Here is an 18,287-nt window from a genome sequence, read left to right on the forward strand (position 1 = left end):
CCCTGGCACCCCCCTTGCCTCATCCCGTTCCCGCTCCCCTGGTGCCCCCCTCGCCCGGTTCCCGTTCCCGCTCCCCTGGCGCCCGCCTCGCCTCGCCCCGTTCCCGCTCCCCTGGCACCCCCCTCACCTCTCCTCGCCCGGTTCCCGTTCCCGCTCCCCTGGCGCCTGCCTCGCCTCGCCCCGTTCCCGCTCCCCTGGCGCCCCCCTCGCCTCGCCCCGTTCCCGCTCCCCTGGCGCCCCCCTCGCCTCGCCCCGTTCCCGCTCCCCTGGCGCCCGCCTTGCCTGGTCCCGTTCCCGCTCCCCTGGCGCCCCCCTCGCCCGGTTCCCGTTCCCGCTCCCCTGGCGCCCGCCTCGCCCCATTCCCGCTCCCCTGGCACCCCCCTCACCTCTCCTCGCCCGGTTCCCGTTCCCGCTCCCCTGGCGCCTGCCTCGCCTCGCCCCGTTCCCGCTCCCCTGGCGCCCCCCTCGCCCGGTTCCCGTTCCCGCTCCCCTGGCGCCCGCCTCGCCTCGCCCCGTTCCCGCTCCCCTGGCACCCCCCTCACCTCTCCTCGCCCGGTTCCCGTTCCCGCTCCCCTGGCGCCTGCCTCGCCTCGCCCCGTTCCCGCTCCCCTGGCGCCCCCCTCGCCTCGCCCCGTTCCCGCTCCCCTGGCGCCCGCCTTGCCTGGTCCCGTTCCCGCTCCCCTGGCGCCCCCCTCGCCCGGTTCCCGTTCCCGCTCCCCTGGCGCCCGCCTCGCCCCATTCCCGCTCCCCTGGCACCCCCCTCACCTCTCCTCGCCCGGTTCCCGTTCCCGCTCCCCTGGCGCCTGCCTCGCCTCGCCCCGTTCCCGCTCCCCTGGCGCCCCCCTCGCCTCTCCTTGCCCGGTTCCCGTTCCCGCTCCCCTGGTGCCCGCCTCACCTCGCCCCGTTCCCGCTCCCCTGGTGCCCGCCTCGCCTCGTCCCGTTCCCCTGGTGCCCCCCTCGCCTCTCCTCGCCCGGTTCCCGTTCCCGCTCCCCTGGCGCCCGCCCCACCCTGCTCCCCCTCCCCTGGCGCCCGCCCCGCCTCGCGCCGTTCCCGCTCCCCTGGCGCCCCCCTCTCCCCGTTCCCACTCCCCTGGCGCCCCCCTCGCCTCTCCTCGCCCGGTTCCCGTTCCCGCTCCCCTGGCGCCCGCCCTGCCTCGTGCCGTTCCCGCTCCCCTGGCGCCCCCCTCTCCCCGTTCCCACTCCCGCTCCCCTGGTGCCTGCTTTGCCTCTCCCTGTTCCCGCTCCCCTGGCGCCCACCTCTCCCTGTTCCCGCTCCCCTGGCGCCCGCCTCGCCTCGTGCCTTTCCCACTCCCCTGGCGCCCGCCTCGCCCCGTTCCCACTCCCCTGGCGCTGGTTTTAAGGGCCTTGCTTTTCACCATCTCTGCAACTGCAAACAAACCCCCAGCGCCAATGAGGCCCAGAGCCTAAAATCCCCCACCCCATTTGCCCTCCCTGAGAAATCCCCAAGGGACTTGCCCCACCCAGGAGCAGCTTCCCAGCAGGAGCTGGGCGAAGGGGGAGGGGGGCAGAGGCATCCTCTGTTTACACAACCCCCCCAGCATCCCGCCCTGCAGGCAGGGAGTTCAAAGGGGCCCAGGGCCAGGCCAGGGGGGCAGGAAATGCCTCTCGGAGCAGCAGAGGACCCGCTGTACAGACCGGGAGCCAGGTGGGGGAGACGTTACAATCTTTAATACTTAGCCTCAGTGTAAAGTAGAAGGGGGGGCAGCAGGCAACAGGCAGAATAATGGGGGGGACCCCCACTGGAGCTGAAGGGGGGGGTGACCAGATGTCCTGATATTCAGGGCTTCATCTTACCTATGACCCCCTCCCCCCAGCTAGCTGGTTCCCCTATGTGGGGGGCTTGTGGACTAGACTGACCAGCCACTGGGGATGGGGGGGAAATTCACCCCGGCTGGAGCCCCCTCCCCCAAGGCTCTTCCCAAGGGGGTGGTGGCCCATGCCGGGGGAGGGTTGCTCGGGGGTTGCTGCCCCCTGCTGGCTGGCTGGGAAAAGGGGGGCCTAGGGTCCTAGCCCCATCCCCTTCTGGTGGAGCTGGGGGATGCCAATGAGACGGGGGACAAGGGTGCTGGGAATGATGGGGCCTCATCAGGCCTGGAATGATGGTGGGGATGGATAATTCTGGTGGGGGGTGGGGACCGTGCTCCCTCCCCCCGCCCCTCCGTGGTGGCCCCTGAGCTGGGGGGCAGGAGAGAGCCATAAATAGCCCCATTTGGGCTCAAGGGGGGGAGGGGTCAGCACTTGGCGAAGGACTGCAGCTCCCCAGGGTGGGAGGATGGGGCATGGCCCCTGTGGCTGGAGCAGGGGCCCAGGTCTTTCACTGGGGGAGGGCCCCAGGCTCTTGGCACCTCGGAGCAGGAAGGTGGAGGTCTGGGGGATCCCATGGAGGGGTTAGTAGAGCTGCCAGAACAGGGCTCCTGTGGGGGGCCTGCCCCATCTCAGGGATCCCCCAGGTTCCCCCCCGCATCTCAGCTCCAGTACCCCCAACAGACATTGCAGTAAAATAAACACCCACATCCCAAGCCAGTGTCACGACTAGAGAAGGCCCCGGGGATGGGGGCACAGATAGGAATAGACCCCTTGGGGGGGCAGCAGAACCATCCCCAAAATGCTGGGAAACAAACAGGTCTCGTAAAAAAACATTCACAACGAGAGACAAATACAGTACCGGGCGGGGGGCCACCTGGTCATACAGCCCAGTGGGGGGGGGGAACAGGCTGTAGGTGTTGGGGGACACAGGGAAGGGCAGAGGGGGGGAGGGGTGTGTGTTCTGGGGGTACCAATGCTGGAGGTGGTGGAGGGAAGGTGATGGGGGGCTGCTACCATGAGCAGTTAGACCCTGAGGGGCATGTGCTGTGGGTAAGGGGGGACCCTGGCGCTAGGGCAGGATAGATCCTGAGGTTACCAGAGCTGGGGGGCTGCTGGGGGTGTAGTGGATGTGGGTCAGGGGGGTGCTGTGGGAGGGTTGGGCATGGATGGAACATGCCCACCTGGCCCTGACCCCCATAACTGGGGACAGGTGGGGGTCTCCCCTTTCTCCAGATGCTGAGGGGAGCAGGGAATCCATGAGGATGGAACTCATAGGGGGACAGTGTGTGCTGGGGGGCTGGGGAGTCCATGGGGGGCTCAAGGGGAGCCCCCCGGGCATCTGAAAAAGTCTCTTGATATAAACGAGGCATTGACACAAAAAGAACTGGGGGTGAAGGAGTAAATGCTCCCCCAGCTCCCTGGGGGGGAAATGGAGGACAAAGCCCATCTTCTCCCGGCCGCAGTCCCAGCCTCCTCTGCCTCTGGGGGGGTTCCCGGTTCAGCCGTCCGCTGGGGGCAGGGCTCAGCACTGGGAGGGGTGGGGGGAGGGTAGAATCACACACTGACTCCATGTCCCCAATCCATCCCCCACCAGCAGCCTCCACCCCACCCCAGCGGGTGACAACCCAGGGTCCAAGCAGCAGCTGCTGCCCCACTCTCCTTCTCCCCCCTCCCGCCATGACTCCCTGGCTTAGAGGACAGTGTCCCCCCAACTCTGCCAGGGTCTCAACCCCCACCCCCCAAGGGAGGGTCTCCCCCATCCTCCCCTCCATCTCCAAAGCCACAGCCCCCTCACTTCAGGCCTCCCGTTCCCTCCTGCTGCCCACCCAGGGCCCTCCACCCGTCTCATCTCATGCTGCCCCCAGCAGCGCCCCATGGCTCACCTCGTGGCCCCCATCGCCCCCGCCCCCACTCGGGCTCAGCAGCCCCGTCTGCTCGTTCCGTTTGTCCGTCTTCATCTCCACAGCCGGGTCCTCCGCGCCGCCCTCCTTGGGTGTCCTGCGGGATGGAGGGAGGAGTGAGCGCCATGGGGAGCAGACAGACAGACGGGGGACAAGGGAAACAGAGGGGGTGGGCGTGGGGGGCTCACACAGGGATTTCTGCCACCTGGCCCAGGCAGGGGGAGGGGGAGGGGGTTCTTGACAATCTCTCCCCCGCCTCAGGGCAGGTGTCCCCGGTGCTGCATTCAGTCAAGGGGGGAGGGGTGTTCTGGTTGGGGGGGGCTGTGGGAATTGGGGGTCACTCACAGTGATCTCTTCTCCCCCGCCCCGCAGGACAGATGTCCCCGGCGCTGCATGCAGTAGAAGAAGCCGACGATGAGCAGGAGCAGCAGGACACAGACCACGACAGCCACAACCGCAGCACCGCTGCCTCCCTGGGGCTCAGAGCCCCCCACTGCGGGGAGAGAGGGGTGGTGAGCACGGACGTCTGGGTCCCCTACGTTCCCCCCAAACCACTGCTGCTCCCTGGGGCTCAGAGCCCCCCACTGCGGGGAGAGAGGGGTGGTGAGCACGGACGTCTGGGTCCCCTACGTTCCCCCCCAAACCACTGCTGCTCCCTGGGGCTCAGAGCCCCCCACTGCGGGGAGAGAGGGGTGGTGAGCACGGACGTCTGGGTCCCCTACGTTCCCCCCCAAACCACTGCTGCTCCCTGGGGCTCAGAGCCCCCCACTGCGGGGAGAGAGGGGTGGTGAGCACGGACGTCTGGGTCCCCTACGTTCCCCCCCAAACCACTGCTGCTCCCTGGGGCTCAGAGCCCCCCACTGCGGGGAGAGAGGGGTGGTGAGCACGGACATCTGGGTCCCCTACGTTCCCCCCCAAACCACTGCTGCTCCCTGGGGCTCAGAGCCCCCCACTGTGGGAAAGCGGGTGAGCCTGGACACCTGGGTCCCTGCGATGGGGTATCTAACTCCAAACTGGCAATGACAGGGGAGCCTAATTAGCCCATTCTGACATCAGGAAGGAGACTTGTGACTACGGATCAGACCCAGCTGGGGAGAAGCAGGCCAAGGAGGTTCCTATAGCAGGAAGGTCTGAAGGCAGTGAGCAGGGGGCTGAAGGGTCCAGGCAGCCCCATGTGCGGCTGACCCCGAGAGAGGCCAGGAGAGCGCAGGCTGCGACGGACGCTGGGACCGGGCCAAGGTAGGAGCCGCAGGGGGATCTGACAGGCTGTGGCTGGAACACAAGCGCCGAGAGGGCCTGGGGCTCCTGACCACGGGCGTGAGGACGGTGGAAGCCTCGGGAATAAAGGGACGGAAGCTGATGATCCCAGATCGGGGTCACAGACTTGGTCCTCGGGCCCCACAACTTTGGGGTTTTGTTTGGACTCTGTTCCTGGGGAAGGAGCAAGGCGCCAAGTGCCCCGGCTGGAGGGGGGTGGCGGAGACGGAACAGGACACCCAGTGCACACCATGGACTAAACCATCTAGAGCCCCCTATGCATTCTCTCCCCCCCCCCCGCAGGGCTCAGAGACCCCCACGCCCACCTGGGCAGTTCTGGGCTTGGCACCCAATAGGGTTAATCCCCCACCCGCATCCCGCCAACACCCACCTGTCCGGAGCACGGGGTCCCCTGGCAGCATGAACAAGAGGGAGAAGGAGGTTAGTGGGGGCACGACCCCCAGAGCCCCCTGGGGCTCCAGCACTAGTGCCAGTCACTGCCTGGGGGGCACAGCTGCTCTAGGCATCACCCCCCCACCCAGCCCCATGGGAAAGGGGCACTCACCTGCTGGGGGGGAAGAGGAGGGGGTAGCTGCTGGGGGTTCTGCCACGGGAGGGAAAGACAGACACACAGGTCAGTGCCCAGATGGAGAGATGCCCCCCCACCTCCCAATTACCTCCTGCTCTGTTTCCCTACTACCCCTTCCCGACCCCACCCTGACCATCCCTGTCCCCCCAGCTACCTGCCCCCACTCACCTCCCCAGGTGTCCCCCTGCAGCCCCGATCCCACCCCCCACTCACCGATCTCCAGGATGAAGTGCTGCGTGGCCTCCCCAAACCGGTTCCTGGCCCGGCACCAGATCCCAGACTTGGCCAGTGCCGCCGTCACCTCCACCATCACCTCGCTCGTCACTCGGCTCCCCGTGCTGCTCACCACCGGCTGAGTGGGGACACGAGGGGTAAGGGACCCTCTCCCAGCTCTGGACGTGGCCCTGTGGGGACCCTGCAACTCTGGGGACCCTGCCACTCTGGGGGTGTCTGCGCTGCTCGCTGGCACCGGGCTTGTGGACTCGCTATTTCAACGTCCCGAGCGTCCAGCTGCCCAGCCCTTCTGCCTCGGGGCTGCAGTGTAACCTGCGTCCACACTACAGGGTTTGGACCCTCACAGCCTGCGACGGGGGCTCTCTCCCACTCTCAGGACCTGGGTCCCAAGCACTCGCTGACCCGAGTCAGACCAGGTTGTGTGGAGAGAAGCAGGGACTTGGGCTCAAACCTGAGTCACAGCCCAGGCTGCGAGCTGTGTAGACACCTCCTGGGGGCAGGTACACATCCCAGCACCATGGGGCCCAGATCCTCCCTGCTGCCCCCCAGCTCTATGCGCCTCCCGCAACTGCTCTGCCCCCCAAGTGCCCCTCCCCTTTGGGGCTGTTCCTGCCCTGCCGCCCTGTCTGGCTGTTCGGGGGGGGGGGAGGTGTCAAGGGCAATCACACTGGGACGGAGCAGCAAATCGAGTCCCAGCCTCCAGCACGTATGGCCGGGGGGACTTGAACCGTGCTGCCTCCCAGCACAGGGGGTGTCACCCCACACGTGCCCTCTGCACAAGGGCTCACACTGCAAAATGTTTTCCCCCGCAGCCGCCAGGCCGAGACCCACTTCACAAGGGCTCTGCAGAGCCAGCGGGGCGTGGGGGAGCTGCCCTGCCGCAGTGAGAGCCGGGTCCTGGGGGTGCGGGGGAAGATCATGACCCCCGTGTGGCCACCCAGTGCTGCCCCCCCGGTTCCCAGGCCCAGTTCAGTCACGAATGCCTGACTCCTCTGAAGCTGCCGACCATGCAGCTGTCACTGGAGCAGCTGGGCCTTGGGGGGAGAGAGGAGCTCCCTGCCAGGGGGGGGAGCAGCCCAGGCTGGGGGCGGAGGTGCAGTGGAGGCATGCGAGAGGGGGCTTCTCTACAGGGATTTCCCCATCCTGTGCCCCCACCCCCTTCCCACCACCCTGAGACACACCTCTGCCCTCCCTAGATACCAGCCCCCCTGAACCTCCCCCCACCGCTGCACCAGGTCCCCTCCCCCTGCCCCCTCACCTTCACCCCCGGCAGACTCCAGCTGAGCTCCGGCTCAGGGTGCCCCAGAGCAGAGCAGGTCAGCTGGATGCGCTGCCCCTCGGCCAGGAGCTGGTGCCGGGTCGGGCGCTCCTCCATCTCCGGCTTCCCTGGGGGAAGGGTAAAAGTCAGAGACGTAGACACCCCCTGGGCCCCATGTCGACTCTGCCTCCTCAGCTCCCTGCACCCAGGGACCCCCAGCTGGCCCCAGAGACACGCCCCCAGCTCCCCTGCCACTGCTCCTCCCTGGGTACCAGTCCCCAGCTGCCCTGGCATGGACCCCCTCCCATGCTGCCACGAGGTGTCCCCCTACCTCAGCTCCTGACCCCAGGGAGCCCCACCCTGCATCCCCAGGTTCCCGGACACCAAGCCCCCACCCTGACCCTCTTCCTGGGCATCACTGGCCCCTGCCCCAGAAAGGGACACCCCAGGACCCTGCGCCCCCTGAGCCTGGAACACTCCCCGTCACGGCACCCGGCCACTCCAGGACTCCCCAGGCACAGCCCCCTGTGGTATGGTTCTGAGCCAGGGCCTGTCCACCACCTCTGCCCTGCCACCCCCTGTGGGGATACAGGACAACCAGCTTCGTCTGGCCCAGCAGGGCAGGCCGGGGGCAAGGAGGGGCTAGAACTGACGGGTCTGAATGGATGAGTCTGCACCCACAATGCTCCATGGCTGGACATGGAGACTCGGGGTCCACACGGAGGCAGCGGAGATGCTGGAGCGCGTGTCTGGAGGGCGGATTCTCGGTCTGACGCTCCTGCCCACACGGGCTCTGCCAACGCTCGACGGTACCAGGCGAGCCTCCATGTGTGCTCTGATGCTCTCACCCCCTGGGCCCCATCCCATCCGTCAGGGGTGTGAAAAATCCAGCTCCTTCGCGCACGGCTTTGCTGGCAAAGGCCCCCATCCTCTGGTGTAGACACAGCATCGCTAACGTCCTTGCGGGAGGTGGTGCGGCTCTGCCGTCAGCCTTACGCTGCACCCACCCTGGGGGCTCTGCCCCGAGAGAGACGCGGGGCTAGCTGCTCTGCTGGAGACGCGGCCTTGGGAATTCGACATTGATCTGCCACCCCATGCCCTGTCCCAGCTGGGGGGCACGCCCCACGTCTGTGCACCGGGAGGGAGCTCCGTACCTTCCACGGTAACCTGGATGGTCTGGTCCCGCTGCAGCCCCGGGACGCTGGGCACAGAGGCCTCGCAGGTGTAAGTGCCGGCCATGTGGTACGAGACCGAGTGCAGGGTGTGGGTGTCACCATGAGCCACTCGCTCCTTGCCCTGCAAAGAGAGAGGACGCCGGGGCACTGTGCTGCAAGGAGCAGGGTGGGGGCTCAGTAGGGGGTGCTCTGCCCTGGCCGTCAGCGCTGGCCCCAATGCCCCCACGTGGTACTGGGGGGGCTATGCTGCAGGGCGTGGGATGGGGGTTCAGTAGGAGCAGGTTCCCCAGAATCAGCTATTACCCAGATGTCCTCGAAAAATCACGGTTTGTGAGATTTCTGCCTCATTTCACCCCAGAGCGGCTGCATCTTAGTGCCAAGCGAGGGATCCCTATATAAACAGCCCCTGCACCCCACCCCAGAGGTGGCTGCATCTAAGCGCTGGGGGAGGGTCCTTGTATAAACAGGCCCCCCTGCAGGGCCTGCCGATACCTAGTCAAGCCCCGGTGGATCTCACCTTCCTCCACACCAGTTTGGGGGGCTGGGAGCCCTGGCCGGAGCAGGTGAGTGTGACATCTCCACCCAGGGGTACTGTCACTCGTCTGCCTGGGTGCAGGGTCAGGGGGTCCAGGTCTGTTGTGGGGGGAGAGAGGGGCAGGGATGGGCTAAGCTGTAATGCAGAAGGTTCCTCAAAACATACCCCCTCCCTTCCCGGTGTGAGCATCCCAAGCCAGCTCCCTGAGGCATTTATGCCACCCCTCCCCTCTCCACCCTGGGGCACTCCCCCCCACCCTCCCCCAACACGTCCTGGGGCACTCATGCCACCCCTCCCCCACTTCAATTGTATCTCCCAGCAGCCCCTGGGGCACTCACAGTGGATGTGTGTGTGGGGGTGATGGCATATTTCCCAGCAGCCTCTGGGGCACACACATTTGATGGGGGGGGGAATGGTGTATCTCCCAGCAGCCCCGGGGCACTCACAGTTGATGGGGAGGAGGAGGGGGGGGGGAATGGCGTATCTCCCAGCAGCCCCTGGGGCACTCACAGTGGATGTGTGTGGGGGGGGTGATGGCATATTTCCCAGCAGCCTCTGGGGCACGCACATTTGACTGGGGGGGGGGGAAATGGCGTATCTCCCAGCAGCCCCTGGGGCACTCACAGTTGACGTGGATGATCACCTCCTTCTCCAGCTGCACCTCGGGCGGGCTGTCGAAATCCAGCACCTGGCACCGGTAGGTCCCGCTGTTGGCCCTGGAAACGCTGGGCAGGGTCAGGACCCCGTCCTGCTTGGTGGCCAGTTCCACGGCCTGGGAGGCCTGGGGGGATGGGGAGGTGTTCAGGGCAGCCCAGTATCCCTCCCCGGGCTCAGCCCCACGGCGCCCGGACACCTCCTCCACCCCCCCAGGGCTCAGGTGCCCGGGGAAACCCGGGATGTCCCACCCCTGGGGCCTGGGCTGCCCGGTATCCCCCCATCCCAAGCCGGGTATCCACACCAATACCTGCACTCGGTAGAAGATGTACTCCGGCTCAGGCTGCCCATCCCCCTGGCACCGCAGCCTCACGTCGTCCCCCTCCTTGATCACCACGGGAGACTCCAGCGTGAACTCCACGTTCTCCGTGAAATCTGGGGGTGGGGTCAAAGGTCATGAGTTAACACCCCTACCCCAGCATGGGGGGAGGTTACGGAGCAGCACCAGGAGTGCGAGTGTGTGACTGGGGGTCTCTGTGCATGCAGTTGCCTAGTTCACACACCCCAAGGCCAGAAGGGGCCACTGTGACCATCTGGTCTGGCCCCCAGCATAGTGCGGGCCAGAGACCTGCCCCAAATCATTCCTGTGACGAAGTGGGACTGTTTCTTAATGTTTTCTTTGAATACTGTGTGGGTGCCTCAGTTTCCCCATGCAGTTCTTAAGTATTTAGGTGGTGGGATAAGGGGGTGTGATTGTTGCAGAGCCTTAGTGGGCCAGTGTGATGCTTTCTGCACAGAGAATGGCCGACACCCTGTCTCCTGGCAACTGATGGCTTGGGCCCCTCCTCTGCAAAGGTGCCAAGTGAAGGGGCTGGAGAACAAAGAGATCAGGTGGCCTCCTGGCCCGGGAAAGAGACAAAGGCCAGAGGAGGGGCTGGAGAGTTTCAGTTTAGAACTGGGAGGGAAAAGGGGGGAAGCCCAGAACCAGAGTCTGGGCTCCCTGCCCCCCAAGATGGACCTGACTGAGGGGTCCTGTTTTCTGTACCTACAAGCTCTGTCAGACCATGTTCCTGTCGTCTAATAAACCTTCTGTTTTCCTGGCTGGCTGAGAGTCACGTCTGACTGCGAAGTTGGGGGGCAGGACCCTCTGGCTTCCCCAGGACCCCGCCTGGGCGGACTCGGTGTGGGAAGCGCATGGTGGGGCAGAGGATGCTGAATGCTCCAAGGTCAAACCCAGGAAGGTGGAAGCTGCGTGAGCTTCTTGTCCTGGAGACAAGCTGCTCCCAGAGAGGAGTACTTTGGAGCAGTTCCAGAGCATTGCCCAGTGACTCTGTGACAACTGGTGGCAGCGGTGGAATCGACTGCACCCCGTGGACCGAGTGTCCAGCCAGGGCCGGCTCTAGGCACCCACAAACCAAGCACGTGCTTGGGGCAGCTCTTTTCAAGGGGTGGCACTCTGGTCCCCCCCACCCCTCCCTTTTTTTTTTTGGTTTTGGCAGCACTCCGCTTGGGGAGGCAAAAAAACCTACAGCTGAAGAGCAGAGTGATGGCCTGTCACCATCTCCTTAAGAAGGACGTTGTAACCCTGTGCAGAAAGAGAGGGTCACACATTGGATAGTTCACCAAAGCAGTTAACCATGCAGCTGGAGGAGGATGACCGCTCTAAGGAGCAGATTTCTGACCCCAAATGGGGCTATAGCAGGATCTGGGAGCAGCTGGAGTGGGAGCCAGGCATCCCCGAGAGTCCTGTCCCCAACCAGATGGGGGTCTTCACGATCGTGTTCCCCATCTGGGGATCGGAGATGGATGGGAGATGTCAATGGGGAGACATTCCTGGGGTGGCGAGACCCTGGGACACAGCGAACTGTTGTCAGGCCCCGGATGGTGCAGCCTCACCAGATGCTGAGGGGCCATGTGAGGGTCCCAGGATGAAGCCCCTCGCCCTGCCTATGGCCCAGATCCCTGTGCAGACCCAGGACGGGTGGGGCTGGCTGGTCGTTGGGGTTCTCCAGGATACCAGCTGCGAGACCCTGCTGGGGGGTGACTGTCTCTCTTTGGGACAGGATCCAGGCCCTGCTCCTGTAATGGCCGAGGGTTTGAATTTGAATCCAGGGAACCAATCGGCGGAGAGGGAAATGGTCAGTGATGCATCCGATGAAGTGAGCTGTAGCTCACGAAAGCTCAAATAAATTGGTTAGTCTCTAAGGTGCCACAAGTACTCCTTTTCTTTTTGCGAATACAGACTAACCCAGCTGTTACTCTGAAACCAGTGAAAATACAGATGACCTGGCTGGCAGGGGGGAGGAGCTGCTAGGCTCAGGTTACCTGCCTGCCTGTAACCAGACCTCTGGGGCTGGGTGGGACAGAGAGATTCATAGATACTAACGTCAGAAGGGACCATTATGATCATCTAGTCTGACCTCCTGCACAACGCAGGCCACAGAATCTCACTCACCCACTCCTGTGAAAAACCTCACCTATGTCTGAGCTATTGAAGTCCTCAAATCGTGGTTTAAAGACTTCAAGGAGCAGAGAATCCTCCAGGAAGCGACCTGTGCCCCATGCTACAGAGGAAGGCGAAAAACCCCCAGGGCCTCTTCCAATCTGCCCTGGAGGAAAATTCCTTCCCGACCCCAAATATGGCTATCAGCTAAACCCTGAGCATATGGGCAAGATGTTCCCCGCCCCCTTACACACCGGAGAGGGGGCTCCCCGCCCCCTTACACACCGGAGAGGGGGCTCCCGCTGGCTCTGATGCAGTAAGGAGAGCAGCAAGCTCGCTGTCTGCTCCCACTGGGACAGCAAGGCCAGCGCTGAGCAAGGGAGGAGCTGAGACCCCAGCTGAATGGGGGGACCCACAGGCAGGGCAGGACGGCTGCCCACCAGGTTTGCCATGTCCAGAGGCGCTGCTGGGAAGTGATCCCACGGCAAGGAGGGAGCGACCAGGGACAGGGCTCAGTGGGGCTGTGACCCCAGGCCCAGCCCGCGAGAGGGAGCAGTTCCCACTCCCACCCCCAGCAGCTCAATTCCAGACCGAGCCACAGAAGGATCCCTCCTTGGAGGGGCTGAGGGGACTTGCTGGCCACAGGCTGCAAACCCCTGTGAGGAGGGCTACAGGGACAGATTCCCGTGGGAGAAGGGATTCCTGTACCGGGAAGGGGCTCTCCCAGGGGAAGTAGAACTGCGGGGGATCAGGAGGCCGCTGGGGGTGCCCCAGAAGTGTCGCCGCCGGCTGTCGTACCTGGCCCACGATGTCCCTCTCTCGGGACGCCAGGGGATCCAGGCCCCAGGCAGCACCGTGACTGGCCTGGAGTCTGGGATGCAGCCTGGGAGCACGGCAGGTCCTGTGACCCCAGCCAGAGGGGGGGGGAAGGCTGGGACAAGGGGGAAGCCCCCTTGAGACCCCGCCCAACATAGAGGAACCTTTCCAGAGGGGGGCTCTGGACATAGTGGGGCTCCTCAGCAAGGCGACCTGGGCAGGGAAGAAATACGTCCTGGGGGTGATGGATTTCGCCACCTGCTACCCAGGGGCAGGGGCTCTGTCCTCCACCGAGGCAGGCCCCAGGGCAGAGGCGCTGCTGACCATCTTCAGCAGAGGGGGGTCCCCTGTGGGGTCCTTACGGACCAGGGGTCCAATGTCCTGTCAGCCCTGCTCCAGGGCTGGTGGGAGAAATGGGGGGGGGGTCTAGCCCACCCGGGCCTCTGCAGGTCACCCTCCATCCCACGGGCTGGTGGAGAGAGTTTATGGGGCCCTGGGGATGATGCTGAGGACTTCTATGAATCAGCATCCGCAGGATGGGGACAAGGACCTGCCCCACCCATGGTATGGGGACATGCCCCAGGAATCCACAGGGTTCTTCCCTTTCGAGCTGCTGTGTGGGAGGAGAGTGAGGGGACCCCTGGACCTGGAAAGGGACAGTCGGGAGGAGAACAGGGAAGACCCCCTGGTGGATCTCTCCCCTGAGGTGGGGGCCAATCCTCCCATCAGGTGTCCCCTGTTCAGAGTCACTGGGAAAATAGCCCAGAACCTGGAGAGAGAGGTCAAGGACATGCTGGCTTTAGAGGTGATCCAGCCATTCAACAGCCCATGGGCCTCACCCATGGGGTTGTTCCCCAAGGAAGACGGGTCAATCTGGTTTTGTGGGGACTATCAGAAGCTTAATGCCATCATGGTGTCTGATGCCTACCCTTAGGGCCGCCGGGGGGAGGGGAGGGGCAAGTGGGGCAATTTGCCCTGGGCCCCGCAGGGGCCCCCAGGAGAGTTTTCAGCTGCACTTCAGCAGCGGGTTCTTCAATGCCGCCGAACACACCCGGAGTGAAGGACCCGCCCCCGAAGACCCACTGCCACTTCTTCCACTCCGGGTCTTTGGCGGCAATTCGGTGGCAGGGGTCCTTCCGCTCCATGTCTTCGGCCAAGTGCCCTGAAGATCCAGAGTGGAAGGACCCCCACCACCGAAGATCCCAGGCACCCTGAGTCCTCTGGGTGGCCCTGCCTACCCCATGCCTAAGCCTGATGAGATTCAAGACAAGCCGGGGGGGGGGGGGGGGGCTCATTACCTCTCTACTAGGGATCTCACCAAGGGCGACTGGCAGGTGCCTTTGGACCCAGATGCCAGATTGAAATCTGCCTTCATCAGCCCTTTGGGGATCTCTGAGTTCCTGGTCCTGCCTTTCGACCTCGAGGGGGCATCGGCCGCCCCCAGCGCCGGGTGGATAGGCTACTGAGGGGGATGGAGAACTTGGCCCTGGCGTCCACTGATGACATGTGTGTCTTTAGCCAGACCTGGGAAGAACACGTGTTCCAGGTGAAGAGGGGGCTGGGTCACCCCAAGGAGGCAGGACTGACGGTAACAGCTGGAAGGCGTAAGGTGGGGATGGCAGAGGTGTTGTACCTGGGCCACAAGGTGGGGAGCGGCTGCCCAAGCCCAGAGCCGGCCAAAGCCAAGGTCAAGATGGGGGCTCTTAACCAAGAGAGGCACGGGCCGCATAAACTTTCCCACATGCAGCCTGCGAGTGCCATCAAGCACATCCGACCTAAGGGAGAGCGTGAAACTGGAAGGCCCTGGTGTAACTCCCACCAAGGAATGGGAGAGATGCTGGGGCATCCATGGGAACGTTGGTGGGTTCGACTTCCCCACGTCAACGGCTAAAGTGACCTCGCTCAGTTTGGTCTTGAAGTGGGGAGAGATGTCACGAAGTGGGAATGTTCATAATGTTTTCTCTGAATACTGTGTGGGTGCCTCAGTTTCCCCTATGCATTTAAGTATCTAGGTGGTGGGATAAGGGTGTGTGATTGTTGCAGAGCCCTAGAGGGCCAGTGTGATGCTGTCTGCACAGAGAATGACCCACACCCTGTCTCCTGGCAACTGATGGCTTGGGCCCCTCCTCTGCAAGGTGCCAACTGAAGGTGTTGGAGAACAAAGATCAGGTGGCCTCCTGGCCCAGGAAAGAGACAAAGGCCAGAGGAGGGGCTGGAGAGTTTCAGTTTGGAGCTGGCTGGGGAAATGGAGGGGGGCCCCAGATGGGGCTCTGGCCTCCTTGGCCCCAAGATGGACTTGACTGAAGTGTCCTGTTCTCTGTATCTACAAGCTCTGTGCCAGACCATGTTCCTGTCGTCTAATAAACCTTCTATTTTATGCTGGCTGAGAGACACATCTGACTGCGAAGTTGGGGTGCAGGACCCTCTGTCTTCCCCAGGACCCCGCCTTGGCGGACTCGCTGTGGGAAGAGCACAGTGTGGAAGGGGATGTTGAATGCTCCGAGGTCAGACCCAGGAAGGTCAAAGCCGTGTGAGCTTCTTGCCCTGCAGACAGGCTGCTCCCAGAAAGGAGGCTCCCCCAGAGTCTTGCCTGGCTTTGTAGGGAGTAGTTCCAGTCCAGGGGACTCTGTGAGAGTTCCTGTGGCTTATCTCCCTGGAAACAGCCTGTCTTGGTTTAAAAATCAGCTCTGACAGAGAATCCACCACGGCCCCTGGTAGGTTGTTCAATCCTGAACTCTGCAAATTTCTGTCTGCATTTGTCCAGCCGCTGGGGCATGTCAGACCTTCCCCTGCCCAACTAAGGAGCCTGCTAGCAAATATTTGTTCCCCAGGTAGAGACTTGGACTGGGATCACGTCACCCCTTCACCTTCTCTCTGTGAGACTAAATAGCCCTGAGTTCTGAGGCAATCACTACAAGGCAGGTTTTCTGACGCTTTCATCATTCTCTGGCTCTTCTCTGACCCCCTCCAATCGACCAGCATCCTCCTGGACCCAGGATTCCAGCAGCAGTCATGCCCATGCTAAATCCAGATGGAAAATAGCCTGTCTGCTCCTACTGGCAGTTCCCCCATTTACACCTCCAGGATCGCAGGAGCTCTTTCGGCCTCAGCTTCACGCCAGGAGCTCGCATTCAGTTGCTTATCTGCCCGCCCCCCAAATCTTTTCCAGAGTCGTTGCTTCCCAGCACCCTCCCGTAAGGGTGGCCGAGATTCCCAGATGTGTGATTGACATTTTGCCATAGTTAAATGCATATTGTGTGTTGATGCCCAGCTTACCGAGTGAGCCAGATTTCTCTAACTCAGTGGCCCGTCCTCTTCAGTATTTACCACTCCCCCAATTTTTGTGTTATCAGCAAACTTTATCTGGCAGGATTTTGTTTTCTTCCAGGTCACGGATAAAACTGTGAAAAGCGCATGGCCAAGAACAGACCTCTGCAGGCCTCACTGGAAAACCACCAGCTCGAGGACAATTCCCTGTTTAGTTACGTTTTGAGATCAATCAGTTAGTCAGTTTTTAATCCAGCTACTGTGCGCTATGTTCATTTTCTATCTTTCTAGATTTTTAATCAGAACGTCCTGTGGTACCAAGCCAAAACCTTACAGAAGTCTGTCGGTCATGTCAATACTGTTATCTTGAGCAATCAAACTTGTCATCTCATCAAAAACAGCTACCAAGTTAGCTTGACAGGATCTATATTCCTTAGACCCCTGATGATTCATATTAACTACATCACCCTTCTTTAATTCCTTCTTAGTTGAGGCCTCTATCGGCCACTCTGTTACCTTGCCCAGGCCCAGCTCAGGCTGACCTGCCTATAATTACCTGGATCACCCTGTTTTACCCCCTTAAAAACTGGCATCACCTTTTTTTTCTTCCAGTCTTTTGGAACTTCCCCAGGGCTCCAGACTTCCTGAAAATCAACATTAACAGCCAGCTCCATTAACCTCTGGGATAAGACTTATCTGGTTCTGCTGACTTAAAAGGTCTAACCTTAGTAGCTTTTGTTTAACATCCTTCAGAGATACTAGTGGAATGGAAAGAATGTTATTACCATGTGATAAGATATAATCAGTTTTATCCCCAAATACAGAGCAGAAATATCTACTGAGCACTTCTGCGTTTTCTGCCTTATTAGTGATAATTCTACCATAGCTGTATAATAATAGACCAATACCATTATCAGGATTAGTTTTGTTCCTAATACATTTTTTAAAGCTCATAATTGTCCTTAACTCTGCCGGCCATAGATGGCTCCTAGCATCCTTTTGCTTCCCTTATCAATTTTCTACAATTCCTAACTTCTGATTTATATTCATTCCTATCAACTTCCCCTTTCTTCCATATATATATATATACACACACACACACAAACACACTTTGTAGTTGCCTTTCACTTCCCTTCTAAACAAGGTTGGTTTTTTAACCAGCACAGTTTTCTTCCTCAGTTGTGGAATTGTGGTTTTTGGGCATCACGAAAGGTGTTCTTAAATTATTCCCCTGTTTCTGTGCAGCAGTTGCAAGATGCTTTTGCACAAGAGCCCCATCATGCACATACACCAGTAAGAACCAATGGCATGCCTGTGAGGGGAGAGACTGCAGGCCAGGACAGAATTCACAGCACTGTATCAGGCTGAATGTCTCACAGACAGTACTGGCTGAACTGGTGCTACTGCGCACAAGCGTGTGCAAGCTCAGTCCCCCTGCACGTGTCTGTGCAAGGCAGGGGGAGGTTTCCAGTCTTGGTGCGTGTGTCAGGCTCAGTGCCGATGCAAGCCTAGTGTCCCGCGCATGCACACACACACACTTGTGCAAGGCTCGCATCCTCGTGCATATGCCATACCTGTGCCGGCACACTCGTACTGCCAGTGTCCCGGGGGTTCGAGGTTACTCACAGTGCAGCATGAGGCTGAAGCGCTCTGAGGTGGTGTTGCCCACCTGCCCCCGGGGCAGTGGATACTGGACCAGGCACTGGAACTGGGCATCCTTATCGGCCTTGCTGGGGCGCAGATAGAGGGTGCTGGACACAGACTGCAGCCCTGAGGCCTCCTTCACAGAGCGAGACACCACGTAAAGGTCTGGGGGAAGAGCAGGAGGGTCAGCACCCGGGGGGGACGAGGACACAGGGGTCCACGCAGGGGGAGGGGACGACGAGGACACAGGGGTCAGCGCAGGGGGAGGAGACGACGAGGACACAGGGGTCAGCGCAGGGGGGAGGGCACAGAGGTCAGGGCAGGGGGGCAGCGGGGAGTGCAGGGGGCACCACCAGTAGGAGGTCGGGGAACACGCTGTTGGGGAGGTGGACGAGGGGCAGGCCGGGGGGTCCTGGCAGTCAGGCAGGGGAACTGGAGGGGCCCAGCAGCAGCACAGGTGTGGGGAGGGGGCGTTGTCTCTGTTACCGTCATTGCGTTCAGTGGGGGCTTCCAGGCGGGCCCCATCCTTGAACCAGCTGATGGTGGGGGCGGGATTGGCATTCCGGCTGCTGCAGGTGGCAATCTGGGCACAGGCACACGACATCACTCCCAGCACAGCCCCCCCTTACCCATCCCCCAACCCCCGACATAGATGTCCCCTCCCCCCTCACGCAGTGCAGGGACCCC

General features: G+C 62.0%; 1 protein-coding gene across 5 annotated transcripts in view; it reads right to left on the bottom strand.

Annotated features, from left to right (window-relative positions):
• Window positions 1-1,667: 1,667 nt before the first annotated feature.
• The window catches only part of BCAM (basal cell adhesion molecule (Lutheran blood group)), a 33,936-nt gene continuing 17,316 nt past the window's right edge, over window positions 1,668-18,287 (bottom strand). For 2 of the 5 annotated variants that reach the window (XM_084613391.1, XM_084613395.1), the window contains 12 exons: window positions 18,087-18,183; window positions 17,583-17,765; window positions 9,741-9,865; window positions 9,401-9,557; window positions 8,759-8,874; window positions 8,221-8,362; window positions 7,067-7,194; window positions 5,788-5,926; window positions 5,551-5,589; window positions 4,074-4,221; window positions 3,711-3,825; window positions 1,668-3,355 (listed from right to left, as the gene is read on the bottom strand). In XM_084613391.1, coding sequence (XP_084469517.1) covers window positions 3,350-3,355; window positions 3,711-3,825; window positions 4,074-4,221; window positions 5,551-5,589; window positions 5,788-5,926; window positions 7,067-7,194; window positions 8,221-8,362; window positions 8,759-8,874; window positions 9,401-9,557; window positions 9,741-9,865; window positions 17,583-17,765; window positions 18,087-18,183 — 1,395 coding nt within the window. In that variant the 3' untranslated portion in view covers window positions 1,668-3,349. Of the gene's footprint in view, window positions 3,356-3,710; window positions 3,826-4,073; window positions 4,222-4,615; window positions 4,681-5,376; window positions 5,398-5,550; window positions 5,590-5,787; window positions 5,927-7,066; window positions 7,195-8,220; window positions 8,363-8,758; window positions 8,875-9,400; window positions 9,558-9,740; window positions 9,866-17,582; window positions 17,766-18,086; window positions 18,184-18,287 lie in introns of those variants that run through there. The other 3 variants (XM_084613392.1, XM_084613393.1, XM_084613394.1) reach the window with 3 other exon arrangements.

Source organism: Lepidochelys olivacea (genome assembly GCF_965140295.1).
Source record: "Lepidochelys olivacea isolate rLepOli2 genome assembly, chromosome: 24".
Classification (NCBI taxonomy): Eukaryota; Metazoa; Chordata; order Testudines; family Cheloniidae; genus Lepidochelys; species Lepidochelys olivacea.